Here is a 22,354-nt window from a genome sequence, read left to right as displayed (position 1 = left end):
TGAACTGCTATAGGAGTGTGGTTGTGCAGGGGAAGCAGTGGTGGTGTAGGAATGTGAGTTTTGCGTGGTTGTGGAGAGGGAATGGATTAGTCAAAATGGAGATAGTGTCAGGTTGATGTGATGTGGTGTAGAGCTAGAGTGGGCTAAATGGGGGTTGGTGCTGTAGGGTAGAATTATATGGTTGGGTGAAGTAGAGAAGGTGAGGATGGACAACACACATCAAAGTTGCTGGTGAACGCAGCAGGCCAGGCAGCATCTCTAGGAAGAGGTAGAGTGGACGTTTCAGGCCGAGACCCTTCGTCAGGATGGTGAGGATGGTGTGCTTTTATTGAGATGAGGGCTAAGGGAAGTCAAGCTGGATGGGAGGAGGTTTGACATAATTGAGTGATGTAGTAGTTCACTGGTGAATGAGTGAGATGAGAAAGAAGGTGGAGGTGTAGGAGAATGGAGTCAGGAAATAGTGAAGTTGATCAGGGCAAGGGAACTGGAGGGTGATGTGTGAGAGAAGGGCTGGGGAAGGTGATTGTGGGGGTGTGTGTTGTGAATGAGAGAAAAGTGAATACATGGCTGGAAGCAGTGAAGGGCTTGAATTTCAAGGATGACCGTGGCCTGGTTTGTAGTTTGAGATAGAATTTTATTACAAATAAAGTAGGATAAAGGAGTGACTCTCATTCTCAGTGGCTGGTTACATGCCTCAGAGGCACACTGAGCATTAGAGGGTCTCAACCCACAACATAGACAGTTCATTTCCCTCCTGGATGCTGCCTAATCCATAGAGTGCCTCCAGCAGTTTGTGCTTTTGCTGATGGAATGTTGAATTTGTGGTTCATTACGATGTACCGCCAGAATTTACTTGCTGAATTCAGAAGTTTTCGTGGAAATTGTTTTGCATGTATTTTCTGACCTACTTTGTTAATTGAATCTCAGGTCTGGGCTCCCTGTCCATGTGTACAACTACCATCCAGGTAAACACCTCCTCCGATGGCCTGGTGACCTCCCGACCTTTCACCTTCAACATCCACTCCGGTGAGCCTCTCAGTTCTCTCTCATTTTGAGATTCTCTGCGCAATGTATAGATTCAATTGGTAATTATTGTATTATTATCACATTTACTGAGATCCAGTAAAAATATTTTGTTTGCAGTCAGATCACTCCATACATAGGTACAGTGGGGTAGTACAATACCAGGGAAATAGAAACACAATGCAGGATATAGTGCTTTTTATAACAATGTTTGTAGTGTTACAGTTACAGAGAAAGTGCAGTCATGGTCAATAAATAAAATGCAAGGGCCATGCCAAGGTAGATAGTGAGACTTCCCTCTCCATCCCCCTCCCCTATTTTTCCTAACTATGTCTATCACACTTTCTATGTCTGGCTATCTCTCACATTCTCTCTATCTCTCTACTTCATTATCTCCCATTCTCTCTGTCTTTCACTTCCGCATAACTCTGTCTTTGACTACATGTATAAAAACAGGTGTGAAGCCAACAGACAGGAACAGTGGGATCAAGGGAGGCATCTGAGACAAATGTAGAGGGTATTTTTTCACTTAAGCTGCCTAGTGGCAAGCTAACCAGCTATTAAATTTGATTCTGATTTGATCTCACAAGCTTCGTACCAGTGTTAAATAAATTGAACAGATAGGGTTCTAAAAACATGAGGTTTGAAAGATGTGACATTGTTTTAGTGGAATATCAATGAAAATTAAAATGGACTCCAACGTGCTCCTGTTTTTCAGATGTGGATGAATGTCTGCAGGACAATGGCGGCTGCTCCCAGCTCTGTGTGAACACGGTGGGCAGTCACCACTGTGACTGTCACCCAGGATACACCCTGAGACCCGGAAGCAGAACAATGTGCACAGGTTTGACCTTCTACATTTTATCTTTGAAGAACCCAAACCAAATATTTTCCTTTTTTAAAAACAAGATTTGTGTTAGTACAACACCTTTGACCCATGATTGAATGTATTGTGATTTAGATATCTGGACAAGCAGCAGTGGAAACTTGAACCTTCATACAGCTCCAGATATGGAACGTCTGCACTGAGATTCAAGTTTCACGATTTAGATTTTTTTAATCACACATGCATCGAAGCACACAGTGAAATGCGTCATTTATGTTAACGAACAATGCACCTAAGTATGTGCTGGGTAGCTCGCAAGTGTCACCACAAATTCATGCACCGATACTGCACGTCCACAATGCTTTGCAGAACGAAACAGCAACAAAACACCACCACCAAAACAAGCCTAGTTCCAACCTCCCAGCCACCCACTTACCCGCATACACAGTCTTCCAACCTCAGGACTCTTATATGCTGTATCTCCAAAACATTAAACCAATTCAAAGAAGTCACAGGAGTCTGGGAATGTGGGTCTAACTTCATGTTTTCTTTAGGCGAGGTTCGCAAGTTTCACATAGTAGCGTGATGACATATGCAATCCGTGTATTCATAATATAATCAGTAATTAATGATTCAACCAGACAAGAATGCTTAATCACCCAATATATATACAAGATTAATCTAATATTTCTGAAATATTAAATACACAGCACTCCTCCCTGCTTAGCTATAAAGTCCAACTCCACTAAGAATGCATTTCAATTATATATACAGTATATTATATTATACAACTACTATATACAGACATCCACAGCATAGTAAATCTTAAATTGTCCCATCTGGGGCTAAAGATTTAATTGCAGTGAAGGATTTCTTACTCTTGTGTGATCATTCTGCTTGGCAGGTGAGACGTGGTTGTGAAACTATCACAAGTTCTTGGGGTTCCTCTGGTGTTGATTGTAGGAGTCGACTCAGAGACTGCAAGAAGTGGTTCTGACAGTGATGGCCACCTTTCTTCTTCTTCCTTTTTCTTCTTCTCCATTGTGCATTTTGATCTTGGGAAGGTTCAATGGGTATTCTCTTCTTAATCCTTACAATCTGATCTTATGGTTTTCTCATCCAGAACATCATCTGATGAATCCTGTGTTTTTGTATCTCCATTGACTACTTTCCTTTTGGCCTTCCATGCATCCAGCTGGGCATTGGTCTTTGCATCTACTTTCACAAGCAGCTTTTTCTCTCTCATTTGAAATGACTAAAATAACTGAACCAGTGTCCAATTCCATTTTAATTAATTTGCTGTTCACTTCTGGCATAAGCCATATTGCTTGTCTATTGTTAATTTTCACACTGTAAATCTTAAGGCTACCCAGTCCTCTGTCACTCTCTTCATTATCAGATTTTTCATCAACAACATGCAACACTTTTTGAAACTGCAACTTGACTTTTTATCTTTTTCTTTTCCCTTTGCAGTTCATTTATTTTTGTATGCATGACATACCCTTTGTATGTGTCCTATTTTGTTGCATTTTCTGCAAGTTTTGCCTTTAAATCTACATTTGTTTTGTGTGTGAGACCCTGCCAGAACATTAAGACAATTTGTTTGGCCAGGCTGGTTTCTGTGTAGATGCTGCAATTTTATTCACACTCAATTTCATTCCTGACTGCAACTCTGTCTGCAGTTTCCATTGAAACAGCAATTTCAAATGCTCTTTTCAATATAAGTGTGCTTCAGTTAAGAGCCAATTTTGAATGCGTCATTTTAAGATTCTACAAACTAAATGATCTTAGCATCATTGAACCCATTACCAAATGAAGACAATCTCTTCAATTCAGCCACATACGCTGAAATGGACTCCCTTTCTTTTCGAAGCATTCTGCAATCTACAATGACTTTGGTTCTAAATGTTCCTGCATTACTTTGACAATATCAGCAAAGCTGGTTTGGTGGGAACAGTCAAATTTTGAAGCAAACTTAGTGTGTCTTTAAACCCAATGCACTTAGCAAAATTGGCACTCAATTCTCATTGGCTATCTCATTGATTGCTTCAAAATACTGTTGAATTAGCTCAGTATACATGAGCTAGTTACCTGGTGAGCAATCAAAAATGTCAATCTCTCTGATGTAGCCAGCCAGTTCTGATTTTTATGATTATTATCACCCAGTATTCATTGTTTATGAAACTATGAAATCTTCTTTTTGCTGCCTTTTTTAAAAAAATAGATCATGTCTTCCCTTCCCAAGAACCTGTGCTGTGCTGCTTTTTGTTCAAAACTTGACCGTCTTTGTACCTGCTGGGCTGCGTTTTTTTTTAGCTCGACGTCTCGCTGTGCTTCAACAGATCAATAGCTAACAGGTTGGTTTTAAAATACCTCGTCGCCAATGTTATGTTTTATATCTTCAGAACAATAAGCTAGTTCAAAGGAAGACACAGGAGTCCAGGAATACTGGTCTAACTTTGTGTGTACTTTAAGCAAGGTGCACATATATTACATGGTAGCATGCTGACGTAACCAGTTCACGTATTTATACATATGACCTGTATGAATTATTTAAATGAACAAGAATGCTTAATCAACCAATATATATACAAAATTACTCAAATGTTTCTGAAATATTAAATACACAATACAGGACAGGCCAACTTTAGCTTCCAGCCTCCAGCCATTGGACCTCAACTTCCAGACGTCTGATCGATCTTCCAGCTTCGATCTTCGGTACCGACCCTCAAGTTTGCCAATAATGGCAAATGAGGACCCCAAAGACTAGGCCTTGAACTCTAGACTCACTGATGACAAGAGCCCCAAACACTTGCTCTTGAATTCTGGTCTTGCCGATCCTCAAACATAGAGGGTCGCAGACCCTCGTTCCTCCTGCCTGCATGAAACTGTTTCCGGAACTCACTGACCCAGGGTTGGAGCTACCAGCCGTCATCCTCACTGGTCTGCTGGCCTGACAATCGACCACTGATGTTCCACGTCTGCTTCACTGGCCTTTGAATGGAGGCTTAGACTTCAGCCTGATCTCAAATTTCTGCACATCCCTGTCCGTAAACCCTAACCTCACCCCTAACTACCCTCTCTGGCCCCAAAACTATTCCCATAAACCTAAAAAGCAATGAAAAACAACCAAGTCTATGCCATGAGCTGAGAATTCCTCCACTTCCATGTCAGTGCCTTTCAGGGAAGGCTTCTGTTTGGCACAGGTATCTAAAGTAAGGATATAAACTAGCCAATATTGTATCTTTGGTTATGAATTAATTTCACAGCATAGCAATACCAGGATATCAGCATCAGCTTTCCAAAGGAAATACCCCCTTATTGCATTATCCCACCCTTCTTTCAAAGTAGATTTTGGGTTTCTACAGAGTGATAGGACAAAAGAAATACTAGCATGAGTCAACAGCAGTGTAGAAGATAGAATATAGACATTATAACACAGTACAGGTCCTTCAGACCATAATGCCGTGCTAACCCTTTAACCTACTCTAAAATCAATCGAACCCTTCCCTCATGCATTGCCCTCCATTTTGCTATTATTCTTGTTTCTATCTAAGAGTTTCTTAAATGCCCCTAATGTATCCGCCCCTACATCCAGCCTGCACTATATACCTGCTATCTCTCATTAATTATTAATAGGTAATTGGTTATTTTTACAAAACTTGTTAAACTAGTGCTTGACTACTTTATACAATTCCCCACAATGCATGTGTGATTACACTGGAGAGAGGACAGCTGGAGGGATTTACCAGGATGTTCCCAGAAAAGTTGAAGTTCGTGTTTTCTTTGGAACAGATGAAGCTTAGGACAGATATTTGTGCTGTATTAAATTATGAATGTTTGTGTCCTCTCCCTCTCCCTCTCCCTCTCCCTCCCCCTCTCCCTCCCCCTCTCCCTCCCCCTTCCCCCTCCCCCTCTCCCTCCCCCTCCCCCTCCCCCTCCCCCTCCCCCTCCCTCTCTCTCTGTCTCACTCTCCATTTCTATCTCTCTCACACTATCTGTATCCTTCTGTATGTATATCTCTCTATCTCCCACAATATCCCTCACACAATTTCTCACAATATCTCTCACACAATCATTTTCAATGCCTTGCTGTCTCTCCCATTCTCACTATTTCTCTACCTCACTGTCTCCCACTCTGTCTCTGTCTTCCACTCCACCCATAACTCTTTCTTTGACTGCATGTATAAAAGCAGGCGTGAAGCGAACAAACTGGAACAATGGGATCAAGGGAGGCTCCTGAGACCAGTGAACAATGTAGAAGGTTTTTTTTACACCTAAACTGCCTAATGGTAAACTAACCAGACAGTGAATTGAGCTGATTTTGATTTTGATTTGATCTCACCAATTTCCTTCCAGGATTCAATAAGTTGAACAAACGGAGTGTTAAAAACAAGAGGTTTGAAAGATGTGCATTGTTTTAGTGGAATATCAATATGTTTCTTCTTTCCAGATGTGGACGAATGTCTGCAGGACAATGGCGGCTGCTCCCAGCTCTGTGTGAACACGGTGGGCAGTTACCACTGTGACTGTCACCCAGGGTACACCCTGAGACCCGGAAGCAGGACATCATGCGCAGGTCTGACCTTTTACATTTATCCTTGAAGAACCCAAACCAAATATTTTCCTTTTTATTTCTCCCTGCTCCCCATCTCCTCCTCTCCCGTTTCCCCTTCTCTCCCTCTCTCTCCCTCTCTCTCCCTCTCTCTCCCTCTCTCTCCCCCTCTCTTATGCTTATATACATACACACACTCACACATACATTCACACTGTCAAACACATTCTCTCTATCTCTCTACCTCTCTGCCTCACTATCTGTCATTATGTCACTCTCTTCACTTCCCTCATAAAGCATGCCCCTGCTTTTCAGATGTGGATGAATGTCTGCAGGACAATGGCGGCTGCTCCCAGCTCTGTGTGAACACAGTGGGCAGTTACCACTGTGACTGTCACCCAGGATACACCCTGAGTCCTGGAAACAGAACATCATGTACAGGTTTGACTTTTTACATATGTCCTTCGAGAACCCAAACTAAATATTACCATTCTTATAAGTAAGACTTGAGGTTGTGCAGTGTCATGGGCCCATGATAGAATTTGAAGTGTAGAAATCATTGTCACAGCTGTGGAGCCTCCAGTGAATTCTTTCCTTCCTTCCAAACTCCAGATGTGGATGAGTGTCAGAGTGGGAGCCACAGCTGTCACAGCTCGGCCTCCTGTTCCAACAGCCCCGGCTCCTTCCAGTGTGTGTGTGGGACTGGCTACACTGGGGATGGACAGACTTGTACAGGTAAGTGACACATTGGGTGAATCTCAACAGTTCCATGCCGGTCATAGAAGGTTTCTATACGGGCAGCAACCTGTGACCCAAGTGTAAAAACTAGCATCTAATGTTGCATCATTATGTGTAGTAGGTAAGAAAATGTCCAATTACTTTTGTGGTGAAACAGAACTTTTGAATGTATGTCCACACATCTTTGAAGTTAGCAGGACAAGTTAAAAAGATGGTTAAACAGTCAGACAGGATGCTTACCTTTGTTATCTGAGGCATAGTGTATAAAACTGTGTGAGTAATGTTCAAACTATGTACAACTCTAGTTAGACCATAGCTTGATTATGTTAGAGAGTTCTGGTCAGCACACACCATGGAAGGTGCGATTATGCTGAAGGGAGGACAGGAGATTTCCCAGGATGTTTCCAGGGCTGGAAAATTATAACTGTGAGGAAAGATTGAAGTTTGGGTTGTTTGCGTTTGAACAGAGGAAGCCAAGGACAGACAATTGAGATGTATAAAATTATGAAGGGCTTGGACAGAGTAAATAGAAAAGCCCCATTTCCCTTAGAGGAGGATGCAAAATAATGTGTTAATTAGTCAAAATAATTGGTAGAAGTACACTTTATATTAAAAGGGAGGTGGAAAATTGTTTTTACATCCAGAGTCTGGTGGTAGTCTGGAACTCTGCAACTAAATGGTGGTAAAGGCAGAATTCCATGCTACATTTAAGAAGAATCATGTATATTTACAGCTATGCCCTGAAGATCTGTGGACCTAGTGCTGCCAAGTGGTTTAGGCTGGGAAGCTCTCTCTCTCCCATTCCCTTTCCTATCTCCCTCCCTCCCTCTCCCTCTCCCAGCTCTGTCCTCCAACCTCTCCTTCTGATGCATCTCTGTCTCTCCCTCCCTCTCTCTCTCTTTCTCTCTCTCTCTTTCTCTCTCTCTCTTTCTCTCTCTCTCTCTGTCTCTCTCTCTCTCTGTCTCTGTCTCTCTCTGTCTCTGTCTCTCTCTCTTTCTCTCTCTCTCTCCCTTTCTGGTTTCTATTTCCCTCTTTCTCTATGTTGTTCTGCCACTCTTTTAGTCTATCTCTCAATCTTCCCTCTCCCTTTGGACTGGAACTGGATGTATAAAAGCAGGTGTAAGGTTAAAAAATTGAAATAAAAATCCAGATGAAGAAGTCAGATGTGGGATTTGAGATCAGCGAGTAATGTAAGGGGTGTCTGTTCACCTACATTGCAGTAGAGAATGGACTTGCTGTTGAATTGAAATGGCTTTTGATTTGATCTCACCAACATCCTTCCAAGGTTAAAAGAAGTTCAATGTGTAGAATTTTAAACACACAAAAACTTGAGCCTACAATCTTTGTTCTTGAGGTTTGAAAGATGAGGCAATGTTTCAGGGTATATGCCTGGACTTTCCTGAGAGTAAATTTGAACATAACACACCCCTGTTTTTCAGATGTGGATGAATGTCAGTGGAACAATGGTGGCTGCTCCCAGCTCTGTGTGAACACAGTGGGCAGTTACCACTGTGACTGTCACCCAGGATACACCCTGAGACCCGGAAGCAGAACATCATGCAGAGGTTTGACCTTTTACATTTTATCCTTGAAGAACACAAACCAAATACTTTTGTGTTTTTCTCTCCCCCTCTCCCTTCTCTCCTTCTCTCTCTCACCCTCTCTCCTTCTCTCTCTTCATCCCACTCCTCCTCTCCCTCCCTCTTTCCTGCCTCTCTCTCACACTGAGACACACACACTGAGACACACACACACACACACACACACACACACACACACTCAAACACATTCTCTCTATCTCTCTACCTCACTATCTGTCATTATGTCTCTCTCGCTCACTTCCCTCAAAAATCTTTCTGGGACTGCATATATATAAGCAGGTGTGAGGCCAATTAACTGGAATGATGGGCTGAAAGGAAGCAGGGGAGGCAGTTGAAAGCAGTGAGAAATGTTGAGGGTTCTTTTTCACCTAAGTAGCCCAGAGGAATTAGATTTTAAAAGTATTTAATTTGATCTCACCAATTCCTTTCCAAGGGTAGAGTAAATGTGTTTTAAGAACGTGGAACCTGAGCCTAGAGTCCCTGTCCAAAAGTTTCTGAGCTTTACGAAATGTGACACTGCTTCAGAAGAACATCAATTGCTTCTTCTGAGCGTAAATTTGGGCAGAACATGCCCCTGCTTCTCAGATGTGCACGAGTGCCTGCGAGCGTTGTTTTGGTGAAACATTAGAATCAGAATCAGATTTATAATCATTGACACATAGTGTGAATTTTAACATACACCTTCTTAATAACCATCTCAACTTGTGTAGCAGTTTTGAGGAATACCCCTGTGCTAAAAGATCCTACAATGAACTCTGTATTCTGCCTTCAAATTTGACCTTCTAAAGTGAACTTCAGGAAAGTGTGAAAAGTCACCCTTGTCTGGAACAAGCTCCACCTTCATTAGCTCAGTCCAGCAACAACCTTCGACAGCCTTCTACACTCTGCACAACTGCACCCTCCTTTGGGTCATCTGCTAGCTTACTGACCCACCCTTCTACTTTCTTACTCATGTCTTTTATAAAAACTGCAAAGAGCAGAGGTCCCAGAACAGATCCCTGCAGGGGACCACTGGTCAATGACACCCAGGCAGAATGTGCTCCATCTACAGCCACCCTTCATCTTCTATGGACAAACCAGTTCTGAATCCATAGCCTTTTCTCTCTCTCCCTGTCCATCTCCATCTCCCTCTTTCATACACACATACACCCTCTCATAGCTCTCATCCGCCTTAACCTCTGTCTCTACCTCACTCTTCCCAAATTGTTTCTCCATCCCAGGCAGAACATATAAAAGATATTGAGAAGCCAGTAGGTTGCAAATGATGGGCTAGATTTTGTTCTCAAGACCTCAGGGGAGATATTTGAGACCAGTGAGGAACACAGGGGGCATTTTTTGCATCTATTTTTTGCAAACTGGCCAGCTGTTGCATTGAAGTAGTTTTTGGTCTGATCTCACCAACTTCCTTCTGGTATTAAAATAACCCCAACACATAGAGTTCTTAAGACATGAAAACTAAGCCTATTATTGAACAAAATTTATGTATGTTTGAAATACATAGCATTGCATTAGTGGAACATCAGAAACAGAAACTGAAATATTCTTCTTATCACTAACACATCACATGAAATTTATGGTTTTGTGACAGCAGTACAGTGCAAAGACATAAAATATTATGAAAATAAATAAATTGTGCAACAAAAATTAATAATGAGGTAGCAACTCGGCCTGGTAAAAATAAGAAAGCCTGCTAAAAAAAAAAAACACCATCACAACGGCGTCCCGATGACTCCACTCGGAGTTAAGGGCTTTCTTCTTCAGATTTCATGGAATTACAGGCTGTTCAGAAATCTGATGCAGGAAGGGATCAAGCTGTTCCTAAAGCATCGACACTTTTTGTACCTCCTCCCTGATTTAGTAACAAAAAGGGGGCATGCCTTTCCTGAAGGTAAAATTGATCATAATTTGCCCCTGTTTTTCAGATGTGGATGAGTGTCTGCAGGACAATGGCGGCTGCTCCCAGCTCTGTGTGAACACGGTGGGCAGTTACTACTGTTACTGTCACTCAGGGTACACCCTGAGACCCGGAAGCAGGATAACATGCACAGGTTTGACCTTTTACATTTTATCCTTGAGGAACCCAAACCAAACATTAACATTCTTATAACCAAGACTTGAGATTGTGCAGTGTCATGCACCCATGATAGAATTTGAAGTGTAGAAATAATTCTCACAGCTATGGAGCCTCCAGTGAATTCTTTCCTTCCTTCCAAACTCCAGATGTGAATGAGTGTCAGAGTGGAAGCCACGACTGTCACAGCTTAGCCTCCTGTTCCAATATCCCCGGCTCCTTCCAGTGTGTGTGTGGGACTGGCTACACTGGGGATGGAAGGACTTGTACAGGTAAGTGACACATTGGGTGAATCTCAACAGTTCCATGCCTGTCATAGAAGGTTTCTATACGGGCAGCAACCTGTGACCCAAGTGTAAAAACTAGCATCTAATGTTGCATCATTATGTGTAGTAGGTCACACATCTTTAAAGTTAGCAGAACAAGTTAAAAAGATGGTTAAACAGTCAGACAGGATGCTTACCTTTGTTATCTGAGGCATAGTATATAAAACTGTGTGAGTAATATTCAAACTATGTACAACTCTAGTTAGACCATAGCTTGTTTCTGTTAGAGAGTTCTGGTCAGCACACACCATGGAAGGTGTGATTATGCTGAAGGGAGGACAGGAGATTTCCCAGGCTGTTTCCAGGGCTGGAAAATTGTAGCTGTGAGGAAAGATTGAAGTTTGGGTTGTTTACTTTTAAACAGAGGAAGCTAAGGACAGACACTTGAGATGTATGAAATTGTGAAAGGCCTGGATAGAGTAAATAGAAAAGTCCTATTTCCCTTGGAGAAGGATTCAAAACAATGTGTTAATTATTGGTAGGAGTATTAAAAGGAAGGTGAAGAATTGTTCTTACTTTCAGAAACCTGTGAGAGTCTGGAACTCTCCATCTAAGATGGTGGTAAAGGCGGAACTCCATGCTACATTTAAGAAGTATTACATTGTATGTACAGAGCTATGCCCTGAAGACCTGTGGACCTGGTGCTGCCAAATGGTTTAGGCTGGGAAGCTCTCTCTCTCCCACTCTCTTTCCTATCTCTCTCCCTCCCTCTTCCTCTCTTAATTTCTCTTTCTCTCACACGCCACTCTCTTGTCCTTGCTCTCCATCACCAATCTCCTGCCCATTCCCTCTCCCACCTCTCTCCCTCATCCTCTCCTTCTCACTCATCTTTATCTCTTTCTCTGTCTCTCCCTTTCGCTCTCTCTTTTTCTCTCCATCTTTCTGGTTTCTATTTCCCTCTTTTCTCTGTTGCTCTGCTTCTCTTACAATCTATCTCTATCTCTCCCTCTGCCTCTCTCTTCCTCCAATCTATCTCCATCTCTCATTCTGCCCTCTCCCTTTGGACTGGAACTGGATGCATTAAAGCAGATGTAAGGTTAAAAATTTGGAATAACAATCCAGATGAAGAAATCAGACGTGGCATCTGAGACCAGCGAGTAATGTAAGGGGTGTCTGTTCACCTACATTGCAGTAAAGAATGGACTTGCTGTTGAATTGAAATGGCTTTTGATTTGATCTCACCAACATCCTTCCAAGGTTAAAAGAAGTTCAATGTGTAGAATTTTAAAAACACAAAGACTGAGCCTATAATCTTTGTTCTTGAGGTATGAAAGACATGGCAATGTTTTAGGGGTACATGACTGGCCTTTTCTGAAAGTAAAATTGAACATAACACATGTATTCTTTTCAGATGTGGATGAATGTCTGTCGGACAATGGCAGCTGCTCCCAGCTCTGTGTGAACACGGTGGGCAGTTACCACTGTGACTGTCACCCAGGGTACACCCTGAGACCCGGAAGCAGAACATCATGCACAGGTTTGACATATCATATTTTATCCCTGAGAAACTCACACAAAATATTTTCCTTTTTTAAAAGCAAAGCTTGAGATTCTACGATGGCACGTTCTCGTTGGGATGTAAAAAAATAGGAACTAGACAAGGTTATTCAGCCCTGTGAACCTGTTCCAATGGTCAATGCGATTATCTAGCTCACTGCTGTAAACCAACTGTCTTCCCCATACCCCATAATGACTTTTGTGTCTCAAAATCTCTCCACCTCTTTCTTAAGTATATTCCCACCATCTGACAGAAAATTCCATCCTCTGATTGAAGATATTTCACTTCGTCTCACTCCTGAATATCTTGCCCATATCCTGATACTGTGACCCCTGGTTCTGGACGTATCCAATTCAGAAAACCTTTTCTCTGTTGTAGTCTGACAGAAGTGTGTGGACTTTGATGAAATCGTGACATTTGTCAATTTCTACACTTTGACTTTGTTACATTTCCAAGCTGTTGGAATAGCTCTACAGGTCATGCTGAGTACTAGTCAGTCAGTAATTATAACCAGGTCCACACTTCTCTTCCACCTTCCCTCCACCTCCGGTTGTTTACTTATCTACTCTTTTCAGATGTCAACGAGTGTGCGGATCCCGTGCTGAATCAGTGTGACAGCAATGCTCAGTGTCTGAACTCGATGGGGTCCTACCACTGTGAGTGCAAATCCTATTACAGAGGGAATGGGACACACTGTGAAGGTGAGTAACAAAACAGCAACCTCAGCCTCCTTGCCCGTGATATATCAGATGTCATTCATGATGATTGATTAGGGCAGCTTTTCTCTCTAATGTTTGGATGGAAAGGCTGGTCTATTTAAATGCTTCATTGTGTGAATGAAGTGAAAAACAGCAGGATATAGGAAAGGACAAAAAGAACCTTGAAAAAATTCATGGTTGTTCAGTGATTCATGGTGCCTTTCTTTGGTTTCAGGTTGCTTTTGCCCACCAGAAATTATCCCAGGAACTGTGGATCTGCAGGCTCTTTCAAGGAATCCCTGTCCCTGTGTATCTGGTTTCATCGTGTCCAATACTTTCCCCAGCTACTACCAGAATAGTGCAGACATGTACTGGTTCTTCAACCTGGTCCAGGTGTCTAGCTCCACTCACCTGTACACAGGTAACACTCTGTTTCCAAAGATAAAACAACAGTCATGACAGGTGCACCATCCGATGACCAGAGAGCAGATACTGGTTAGGAAAGATAGAGCTAGCTCCCAAATCCAGATGTGGATTGACCATTTTCCTGAGTTCTAATCACTTGTGCTCCAAACTTATCCACCTATTTCAGGACATTGGCTTTAATCACTGGATGCCAGTCAGTCATCAAATGGTTGCTGCAGTGAGCACAATTTTCAGGGTTACAGGAAACATTGTTCCATTGCCTAGTTTTCACCTGTTAGAGTTGGCAAACATAATAGTCACTGGGAGAAATTTTGATTATTCTTCCAGACTTACTCACAAGAATGCCTATTGAATTCATCTTTAAATCATGAATTATTTAAAGAAGCCTATCCAAAATTTACCAATGATATGATTGAGACATACCGTAGATGACAGGTTGACAGCTTGCACCAATCCAGCTGGTTGACCAGGGGTGGAATCATTAATAAAGAACTGGTGATTTCTTGGAGATATATCAAATTGTCCCATCTCCAGGAAATGGTGCAGCTCCTCTCAGTGTCCTCCAAAAGCGGGACCCAGCTGGCGAGAATTTGAAATTATGCAAATTTCTGTGACTGACTGCAGCATATCCTCGTTTCCCTTTGTTTGCATCCCTGAATAAAAAAAGACGATTTAACGAGAAGTTGCAGCATTGCCCGCTAAAAGACAAGCTGCCAGAGGAATTCAGAGCTCTGGCAGCATCTGTGATGGGAAATGAAATTTGACACATCAGGTCAAGATCCTTCACCTCAATGGAAATAGTAGAGGGGGAGAGAGCCAGAATATCAAGGTGGGGGGACGGGAGGGCAAGACCTGTCAAGTCATAGATGGATCCAGGTGTAGAGGCATCGACTGGCAGATGGAGTCCAACGGTGGAGGGAAGGTGGTAATTGTGACAGTGGCTGGGATGTGATCCGTGGTGTCTCCATTGTAGCAGTTCTTTGTTGCTCCCCCTGTGACATAAGGATGCTTTCATTACCATGCAAACAATGTAATACATTTTGAGGTGTTGCTTTATTTGTAATATAGGAAACAAACACTCCAATTGCACAAAGGCAGAAACTAGAAACAGTATTGTGATAATGTCCAGGTAATCTGATTGCTAGGAGATTATTATCGGCTGAGGTTTAATATCTGTCATGGAAGGGAATATGTCATCATTCTGTTCTCCACCAGTTTATTGACAATACAGCATCCTGTCAGTACTGCATGAAGTTCTAAGCCTGGAAATTTCCTCAAGACTCTGGAGGTGTACCCCTACAGAGTAAAGGGATATGTTAGCACTGAGTATGTCTGAAGCTGTGTGTGAAAAGTTGAGAATAGTATTACAAATAACCAGGGGACATGTTTTACCTTTAGGAATACGATTCAGGGTGGATTTGTTGACTGTGACATCCCAGGAAGATCACATCTCCTTTGGCTGTGGAATGAATCCTGATCAAGATGTGCGAATCACTTTGACTGAGAAAGACTTAGACATCAGAACATTTCGTGTCTCCAGCTGCACTAACATGTGGGTCCATTTCCATTCTGGTCCACACACACCAAGCACAAAGTTCAACATTTATTATGAAATGGGTGAGTTCAGCCTGCTCTCACTTCTTCCTATCTATATTATCATCATAAGTCCTCACAGTTATGAATCATGCCTTCTCTAGGTGAAACAAAATGCTTCACTCCCAATGTTCTTCCAATAAATCTCTTCTACAGTATTTCAGAAGTCAGGAATTTTAAATGCAGATGCAGACACTGTTCCTAGATTCTCTTTTGAAATGTTGCTTTCTTCCAGTTCATACTTCTCTTCATACATATTTGGTCCTTTGTTTAACTATTTCAGCATAAATTCCCATCTCTGGGCTCGTCAGTATTCAGCTTTATGCTACCTTCATAGCTAAACGGGTGTACCTTTCATCTGGGTCATTAATTAATATCTAAGATATTGTCTCAACCATGGAAATCCCAACTCTCAACCATCCTCTAAGGAGTCAAACATTCATTGTTGCTTTCTGTAGCTTATCCATACCCTTTAGTCCATCGTGTCACGCTTTATCTATTATCTTGGAAATCTTGCATCTCGAGAGGATTAGTCATCTTGGGAAATAAAGTAATTGAAGTGAAGAAACATACAAATTGTTTTCCTACAGCAGGTGTTCACAATCTCTTTTTATGCCATGGTCCCTTACCATTAACCATGAAACCCAGATTGAGAAACCCCGTCCTACAAGTTCACCGAACAAACTTCTTTCTCTCCATTCCAAATTAGAAATGGTGGTCCTTTTGAAATATCAAAAAGAAACACGTGTTGAAAAAAATGAGCACTTGACAATGTTTTGTTATTAACTGTATCCTTCTTAGGCCCATCTTTGTCTCTTTCAATTCAGTGATTGTGTGAGCAAGTTCTTACTGTATTGATGTCGTAGGGTTTGTTTCAAAGCAGACAGCAAATTCTTGCTCAGCCTCATTGAGGGTCCCAGCAGCAAGGGCAGTAACACTACAGCCCATATTTCCCACTCATACACTGCTGATGAGGATGCTCACATTGGACTCAAACCTCACCACCATTTATTCTATTGTTCTTGAAGATGGAATTTTTTGTTGAAAATTATTTTTCTGTCATAGTCTACATTGGTGAAGGGGGTAGTGTTAAGGAAAAGCAACTGACATCTATACTATAGTTAAGAGCACAGGCACTTGAAAATATCTGTAAGACTTTTAGACATAGGAGCACATTAGGCCATTTTGCCCATTGAGTCTGTTCCGCCATTTAATTATGGCTGTTATTTTTTCAACCCTACTTCCCTGCCTTCTCTCTATAACCCTTATCCCTTTACCAATCAATAAAGCAATCAATCTTAAGTATACCCAATGACTTGGTCTCCCCAGCACTCTGAGACAATGAAGTTCACAGATTCCCCATCCCTTGAATGTTAAAGAGACGCCCTATTATTCTGATGCTGTGCACTCATGTCCTAGATTCTCATACCAATGGAAACATCATCTCCAAGTCCACTCTATCCACCCTATCATTATTCAGTAAGTTTCACCTCCCCACCACCCCAACTCCCATCCTTCTGAACTCCACACGAGTACAGACTCTGAGACATCAAGCTCACCTCAGAAATCCCTGGAATTGTTCTTGTGTATAACTATTTGCACAAACTGAAGGAATCGCTGACTCAAACTAAGCAACTGAGAGAATTTAGTACTGAAGTGAATGGAAGTTATAGAATTTTATTCACTCAGAAGGTGGTGAAACTTTAGAATTTCTGATCAGGGGTCTGGGAGGGTTCCATTATAGAATTCATTGCAACAAGGAAGTTCTGGATATCAGAAGAATTGAGTGATATTGGGATAGTGTACATAAGTGTAGAAAGTCAGCCATGTTTTGATAAATAGCAGAGCAGCTTGATGGACTGAATAGCCTATACCGGCTCCTAAGTTTTACTTTCTTATGATTCTTTCTTTTCTCTAAGATCACCTTGATTATAGATTTACATATTCAATAACAGCTGCAGCGTGCTGATAGAATGACAAATTAAAATTGGAAAAAAAAATTCTCTGGAGGACAGTCAATTTACCAAGAAATGCGTGTGACTCTGTAAAGGAGTGGGAGGATAAGTTCATTTAAATATCACACCAAGAGAGAAATTGCAATGTAGAGGAGAGAGCACAGCACTCCAACCACAATCTTCAGTGAACCTCCCTACTGAGAACCCAACATGGGTGAATCAAACCTTTCTCTCAATGAGAATGAGTGGAAGCATTCTCTTATGAAAAGTATGCAGGCCAAATTTTAAAATGCACATAAAGAGGCTTTAAAAAGCAAAACTTCACATAGAGAGCTCGCTCAGATATAGTAACATGATAAACTTGAATCCACAAAGGAATCCACTTTTACTCTATGAATACAAATTAAATGAAGTGTGCATTGGAAACGTGTCATGCTTTAAGGAATGCTATTTCAAACAAAAAGCTGGGAAGGGCGGTTGCCTGTGTTGCTAAGACTTTAGTGCAGTTCTTTCTGCAGCAATAGAAAAATATAAAATAGTGTACTTTGTTAGGCATTCATAAATGCAAAATTAATGCTCAGTATATACTAAAGCTACCTGAGGAAGGAAGAAGAATTTTGATTTCTGGAAAAGAAGATTTAGTAAGAGAACAGTAGCAAAATGAACACTACTTCATTATTCCCTCTTTTTGGCACTATTTATTTGTTTTGTAATTTATAGTAATTTTATGACTTTATATAAGAAAAATCACATCACCTTGGAAGAAAGTGAGCTCAGTGCAAGCATGTTCAGAGTTCTCTGGTACTCTCAAACACTGAGCAAGAGACAGGCTTCGAATAATAAAATGACAAAAATTAAAGGCATGGAATTAACTATCAAGTTGGTGGGGTTTGTAAATAATTTAAAAGGCAAAATTTTCAGTGAGAAAGTGAACCACATTCTCAGACTGAACAAGAAAACCTGTTTCCCAAATGTTGGATAAGGGAAAGGACCATAGTCCCAGAATGGTGCATGTTAGTATGGTAATGTACTGGGGAGATGAGTCTTCATCGATTCATTGAGATACAGCATGGAGGACGCCAGGCCCTTAGAGCCATGGCACCCACCAGTTCCCCAATCTAATGGTAGCCTAATCAATGACCAATTGATTTACCAACCAGTACATCTTTGGACTGTGGGAGGAAACCAGAGCACCTGGAGGACACCCACATGGTCACGGGAAGAACGTACATACTCCTTTCAGGCAGCGACAGGAATTGAACCTGGCTCGCCTGTACTGTAATGTGTTGTGCTAACCATAAAACTACCATGCTGCCCCTAAATGTCAATTATCCAGAACTGAGATGATAATTATTTTTGTGTTCTATATATCCTTAAATCGCAAGGGAACAATAAGCAACATTGCCTTAAAATTACAATTATGATTAATTATTAGTTAATTGGCACGCTCAGTATAAACATTGCTTCCAAAAGAGTTTGTGTGTCTGTTGAATTAGATGGTTTGTCGCTCTGGAATAGGATCAGTGGGGCAGATTTCACAGCATCAGTGCTCTCAGACCAACATTTCAGGAGTCTCAGTGTAAGCTTTTCTGCTTTTATGTCAAAGAAGTACAGTGACAGCAGTCACTCACTCAAGCCATGTCCTGGGTCCCGGAAGCAAGGTGCCTTCAGGCTGATGAAATGTTGGCTTTCTATAAGTGCCTCTCCAACTGGATGCAAATATGCTAATATATTGTGTATCTAATGAAATGTGCATTCTCAAATCTCTCATTGGATTATAGACTCCTTCCTTTGTGAAATCAGAATCAGTCTGGTGTAGATGTTCTATTTAACCAATAGGACACACAGCAGAGTTCAGCATTGATACTGGGAAATCGTGTCTAATGTAGGGGGAGAGAATCATGCAGTTGTTCCATGAGACACGAGCCATTTGTAACAGTGGTTCTAAAATGTGGAACTGCAGTGATGGAATCCTTGTAGGCTGCTTTGACTTTGCTCATTTTGTATGATTGTCCAATCTCTATTTCAGTCCTTATTATACACTCCTCTGCACCGTCAATTTCATTGGCCAATGAAAGAATGAAGAATGATGGGTGATTGAAACATTTATCCTGAAGCCAAGTATATTAAAAGGCACATGCATTAATTAGTATGTCTGTAACGGGAAGGGAAGCCTCCTTTTTTTTTACCCAAAATAAAATGAACATCCGATCCACTCATTTACTGATAGCACTGTGTCATTCTTGACCTTTGCAGAGTGGTCTCCCTGCCGGAGACTGGATTGTGACGTAACTGCGACGTGTGACTCAGATAGGTCAGGATATCTGGTGTGTATCTGCGTGCCAGGCTGGAGTGAATCAGAGACCGGATGTTATGGTAAGTCTGATGTAGAATGGATGTCTTGATTAATAGGAATCATGTATCTAAGATTCAGAGTAAATGGGCGTCCCCTTTACATTTGAGATGAGGAGAATTTTCTTCAGCCAAAGGGTGATGTTTGTTGCCACTGGGGGCTGTGGAAGCCAAATAATTAGGTATATTTAAGGTATGGGTTCGAGACTGGTAAAGGAATTAAGGGTTACAGGGAGAAGGGAGGAAAATGGGTTTGTGAAAATTGCTCAGTCATGATAGAATGGTGGAATGAATTTGATGGGCTGAATGGCCTAATTCTGTTCCTACAGTATGTCTTAAGGTGATCAGTCCCTCCCGTCAAAGGGGAGCTTCAGGGTTCTTTCTCCAGCCACCTAACTCATTCCTGTAAACCTTTTCTATATCTTCATTGTTAGAAGCAAAAGAAACGTTCAATTTATCACACGCAATGAAAGCCTGCCTCCTTGTTTATTCCAATCAAGTTACCTACTCTTGCTGTTCCCTGGTTAATTATTAGGGTGTGGTGATACATTAATCATGATCAATACTTATTCTAATAAAGAAATAGGACTAGGCCATTCAGCCCCCTCGTGATACCATGATACATTTTGCTGCATGGAGGCGTAATTTGGTTATTTGCTGAGGCGCTGTGAATAGGGTTGAGTATTGTGCCATGATCCCCACTTCTGACTGTGTTAGAGTTGGAAGGTCATTTCAGAAACAGCTGAATGTGGTTGTGAAAGGCACTGTCTAGAGCTGCTTGAGGTCCCACTTTGCAACACTTGCTGAGGACCAACAGCAACCTCCTTCAGCTACTTTTTCAATGACCTTCCATCTGTCACAAGGTCAGAAGTGGGAATATCTACACAATCTTTAGTTCTATTCACAATTCCTCAGCAAACAGCCAGACTTTGCCTACATGGAGCTAAACCAGGACAACATTTCCGTATGGGATGATAATACACGAGAAACATTTGCACTACAACAGGCTAGGGTATGGTGATCTCCACTATTGGATTAGAGTCTAAATTATAGGATAAAAGTGTCGTACTTATGTACCTGATTAGTCTGAAGGTATAGCTGCTTTGACTGATCATATTCATAAAGAAACCCGTAAGATGCATCAAACCAATGGGTGGGATTCCTTTAATAGGATCAAATCAAAGCAGATTAGCTGGGGTTACTTGAAATTGCGAGATATAATATTTGTTCTGGTGTGTTTTATTATAATTTACATCTTAATTACTTGTTTAAGGATGACCATTAAAAAAACGAGTGTCCATACCTGTAAGAATAACCCCATTGATTATGATGCAATTGTCTTGATGTTTTCATAACTCAGGGTTAATTGTTCATTAAGTTTTATAAGCAGTGCTGGTACCGCAGGTTCTTCTGCCTCAGATGTAATGATTTTTAATATGTGAATTAGAATCAAAATGTTGGGGAAGGGGGATTACATTAGATTAGAGTCTAAATTGTAGTTTGACTTCATAATGCTTGCTTATGTTTTTAATATAATCACCTGTTTATAATACTTGGTGAAGCATCATTCTGGATTTTAACATCTTCAGATCCACTAACCACCAAGATAAGACCTTTGTTACACCCGTATAGTCTTATCTCATATAACTGGTCGCCACACTCTTTATGAGAAAACAAAATCAAATTACATAGTGCTACACTAGGTGCTAGTAGGCCATCAGACGCTCTAGGTACTAGAAGGAAAACACTCACTTCTGGGGGTAGGTTTTGTTCATTAAAAAAAAATCAAAATATACAAAATATTTACATGAGTAAGGACAATTCAAAATTCCAACATTCTGTTTAGGTTCCAAATCGCAGATATCAACAAAAATAAATTTCCTGTTTAATTAGAATCAGTGATATTCATTAGAATAACCTTTATTACATCAATTTCTCTAATTAGATTTATTGTTATTCCCTATTTAAAGGTTTACAGACTAACCTTTCCTTTTTATTTATCCCTATTAGTTAGAAAAGTAGTTGAATTCCCATTCTTAAGTATTGTGGTTAACTTCAGTTTCAGTTCAAGTCAGTATGTCTACAAATTGAAATTCATTTATCTATACAGTTTAACTCCTTTTTTTGATCTTGGGTGGCTCGCCATCCTGTTTCTTGTTTCATTGGATGAAATAGTTGATCATCCACAGAAAGTTGATTCATACACTTATACAAAACAACCTGATACAACAGGATTACAATCCGTAAGTTCTTATGTACAGTTTATTTTCTATTTCAAAATAATTCAATATCACATTGTCGTTTCCAAACATTTCTCAGTTACAACACTACTGAACATATTTCACACACAAATTTATACACTTGGAACAGTAGAAGTTTTAACTCACCAAATCCCTTGGTGTGATTTAACAGAACTAATTCCTGATTACACAGCAGAGATCTTGGACACTCATCTCTGCCGAAGTTGTCTTGTTACAGTTGTAGCTTCAATAGATCTCTCCTCTAGAGTTTCACCCTGCCGTTTTCAAGTAAATAGGGTAGAGATGCTCACTACTAATTCCACTTTTAACAGTTTTATATCTTCAGTTTCTAATAGTTTGCTGAGTTTCTCTCACTTTCCCGCACTGCGTCAGCCACACCTCGTTCTCGCATAGTTTTTTTCCAAGTTTTCTTTTTTAATTTGGTAAACCTC

At 41.0% G+C, this 22,354-nt stretch overlaps 1 protein-coding gene across 4 annotated transcripts in view; it reads left to right on the top strand.

Annotated features, from left to right (window-relative positions):
* Positions 1-22,354, top strand: part of LOC140202740 (uncharacterized) — a 201,366-nt gene that overhangs the window by 102,741 nt on the left and 76,271 nt on the right. For 3 of the 4 annotated variants that reach the window (XM_072268003.1, XM_072268002.1, XM_072268001.1), the window contains exons 40-52: positions 928-1,026; positions 1,742-1,867; positions 6,303-6,428; positions 6,720-6,845; positions 7,017-7,139; positions 8,582-8,707; positions 10,666-10,791; positions 10,964-11,086; positions 12,492-12,617; positions 13,214-13,339; positions 13,572-13,757; positions 15,161-15,379; positions 19,567-19,686. In XM_072268003.1, coding sequence (XP_072124104.1) covers positions 928-1,026; positions 1,742-1,867; positions 6,303-6,428; positions 6,720-6,845; positions 7,017-7,139; positions 8,582-8,707; positions 10,666-10,791; positions 10,964-11,086; positions 12,492-12,617; positions 13,214-13,339; positions 13,572-13,757; positions 15,161-15,379; positions 19,567-19,686 — 1,752 coding nt within the window. The remainder of the gene's footprint in view (positions 1-927; positions 1,027-1,741; positions 1,868-6,302; positions 6,429-6,719; positions 6,846-7,016; positions 7,140-8,581; positions 8,708-10,665; positions 10,792-10,963; positions 11,087-12,491; positions 12,618-13,213; positions 13,340-13,571; positions 13,758-15,160; positions 15,380-19,566; positions 19,687-22,354) is intronic. The other variant, XM_072268004.1, reaches the window with a different exon arrangement.

This window comes from Mobula birostris, chromosome 9 (assembly GCF_030028105.1).
Source record: "Mobula birostris isolate sMobBir1 chromosome 9, sMobBir1.hap1, whole genome shotgun sequence".
Taxonomy (NCBI): Eukaryota; Metazoa; Chordata; class Chondrichthyes; order Myliobatiformes; family Myliobatidae; genus Mobula; species Mobula birostris.
Note: the sequence above shows the minus strand (reverse complement) of the source record. Positions and strands in the feature narration are given on the sequence as shown.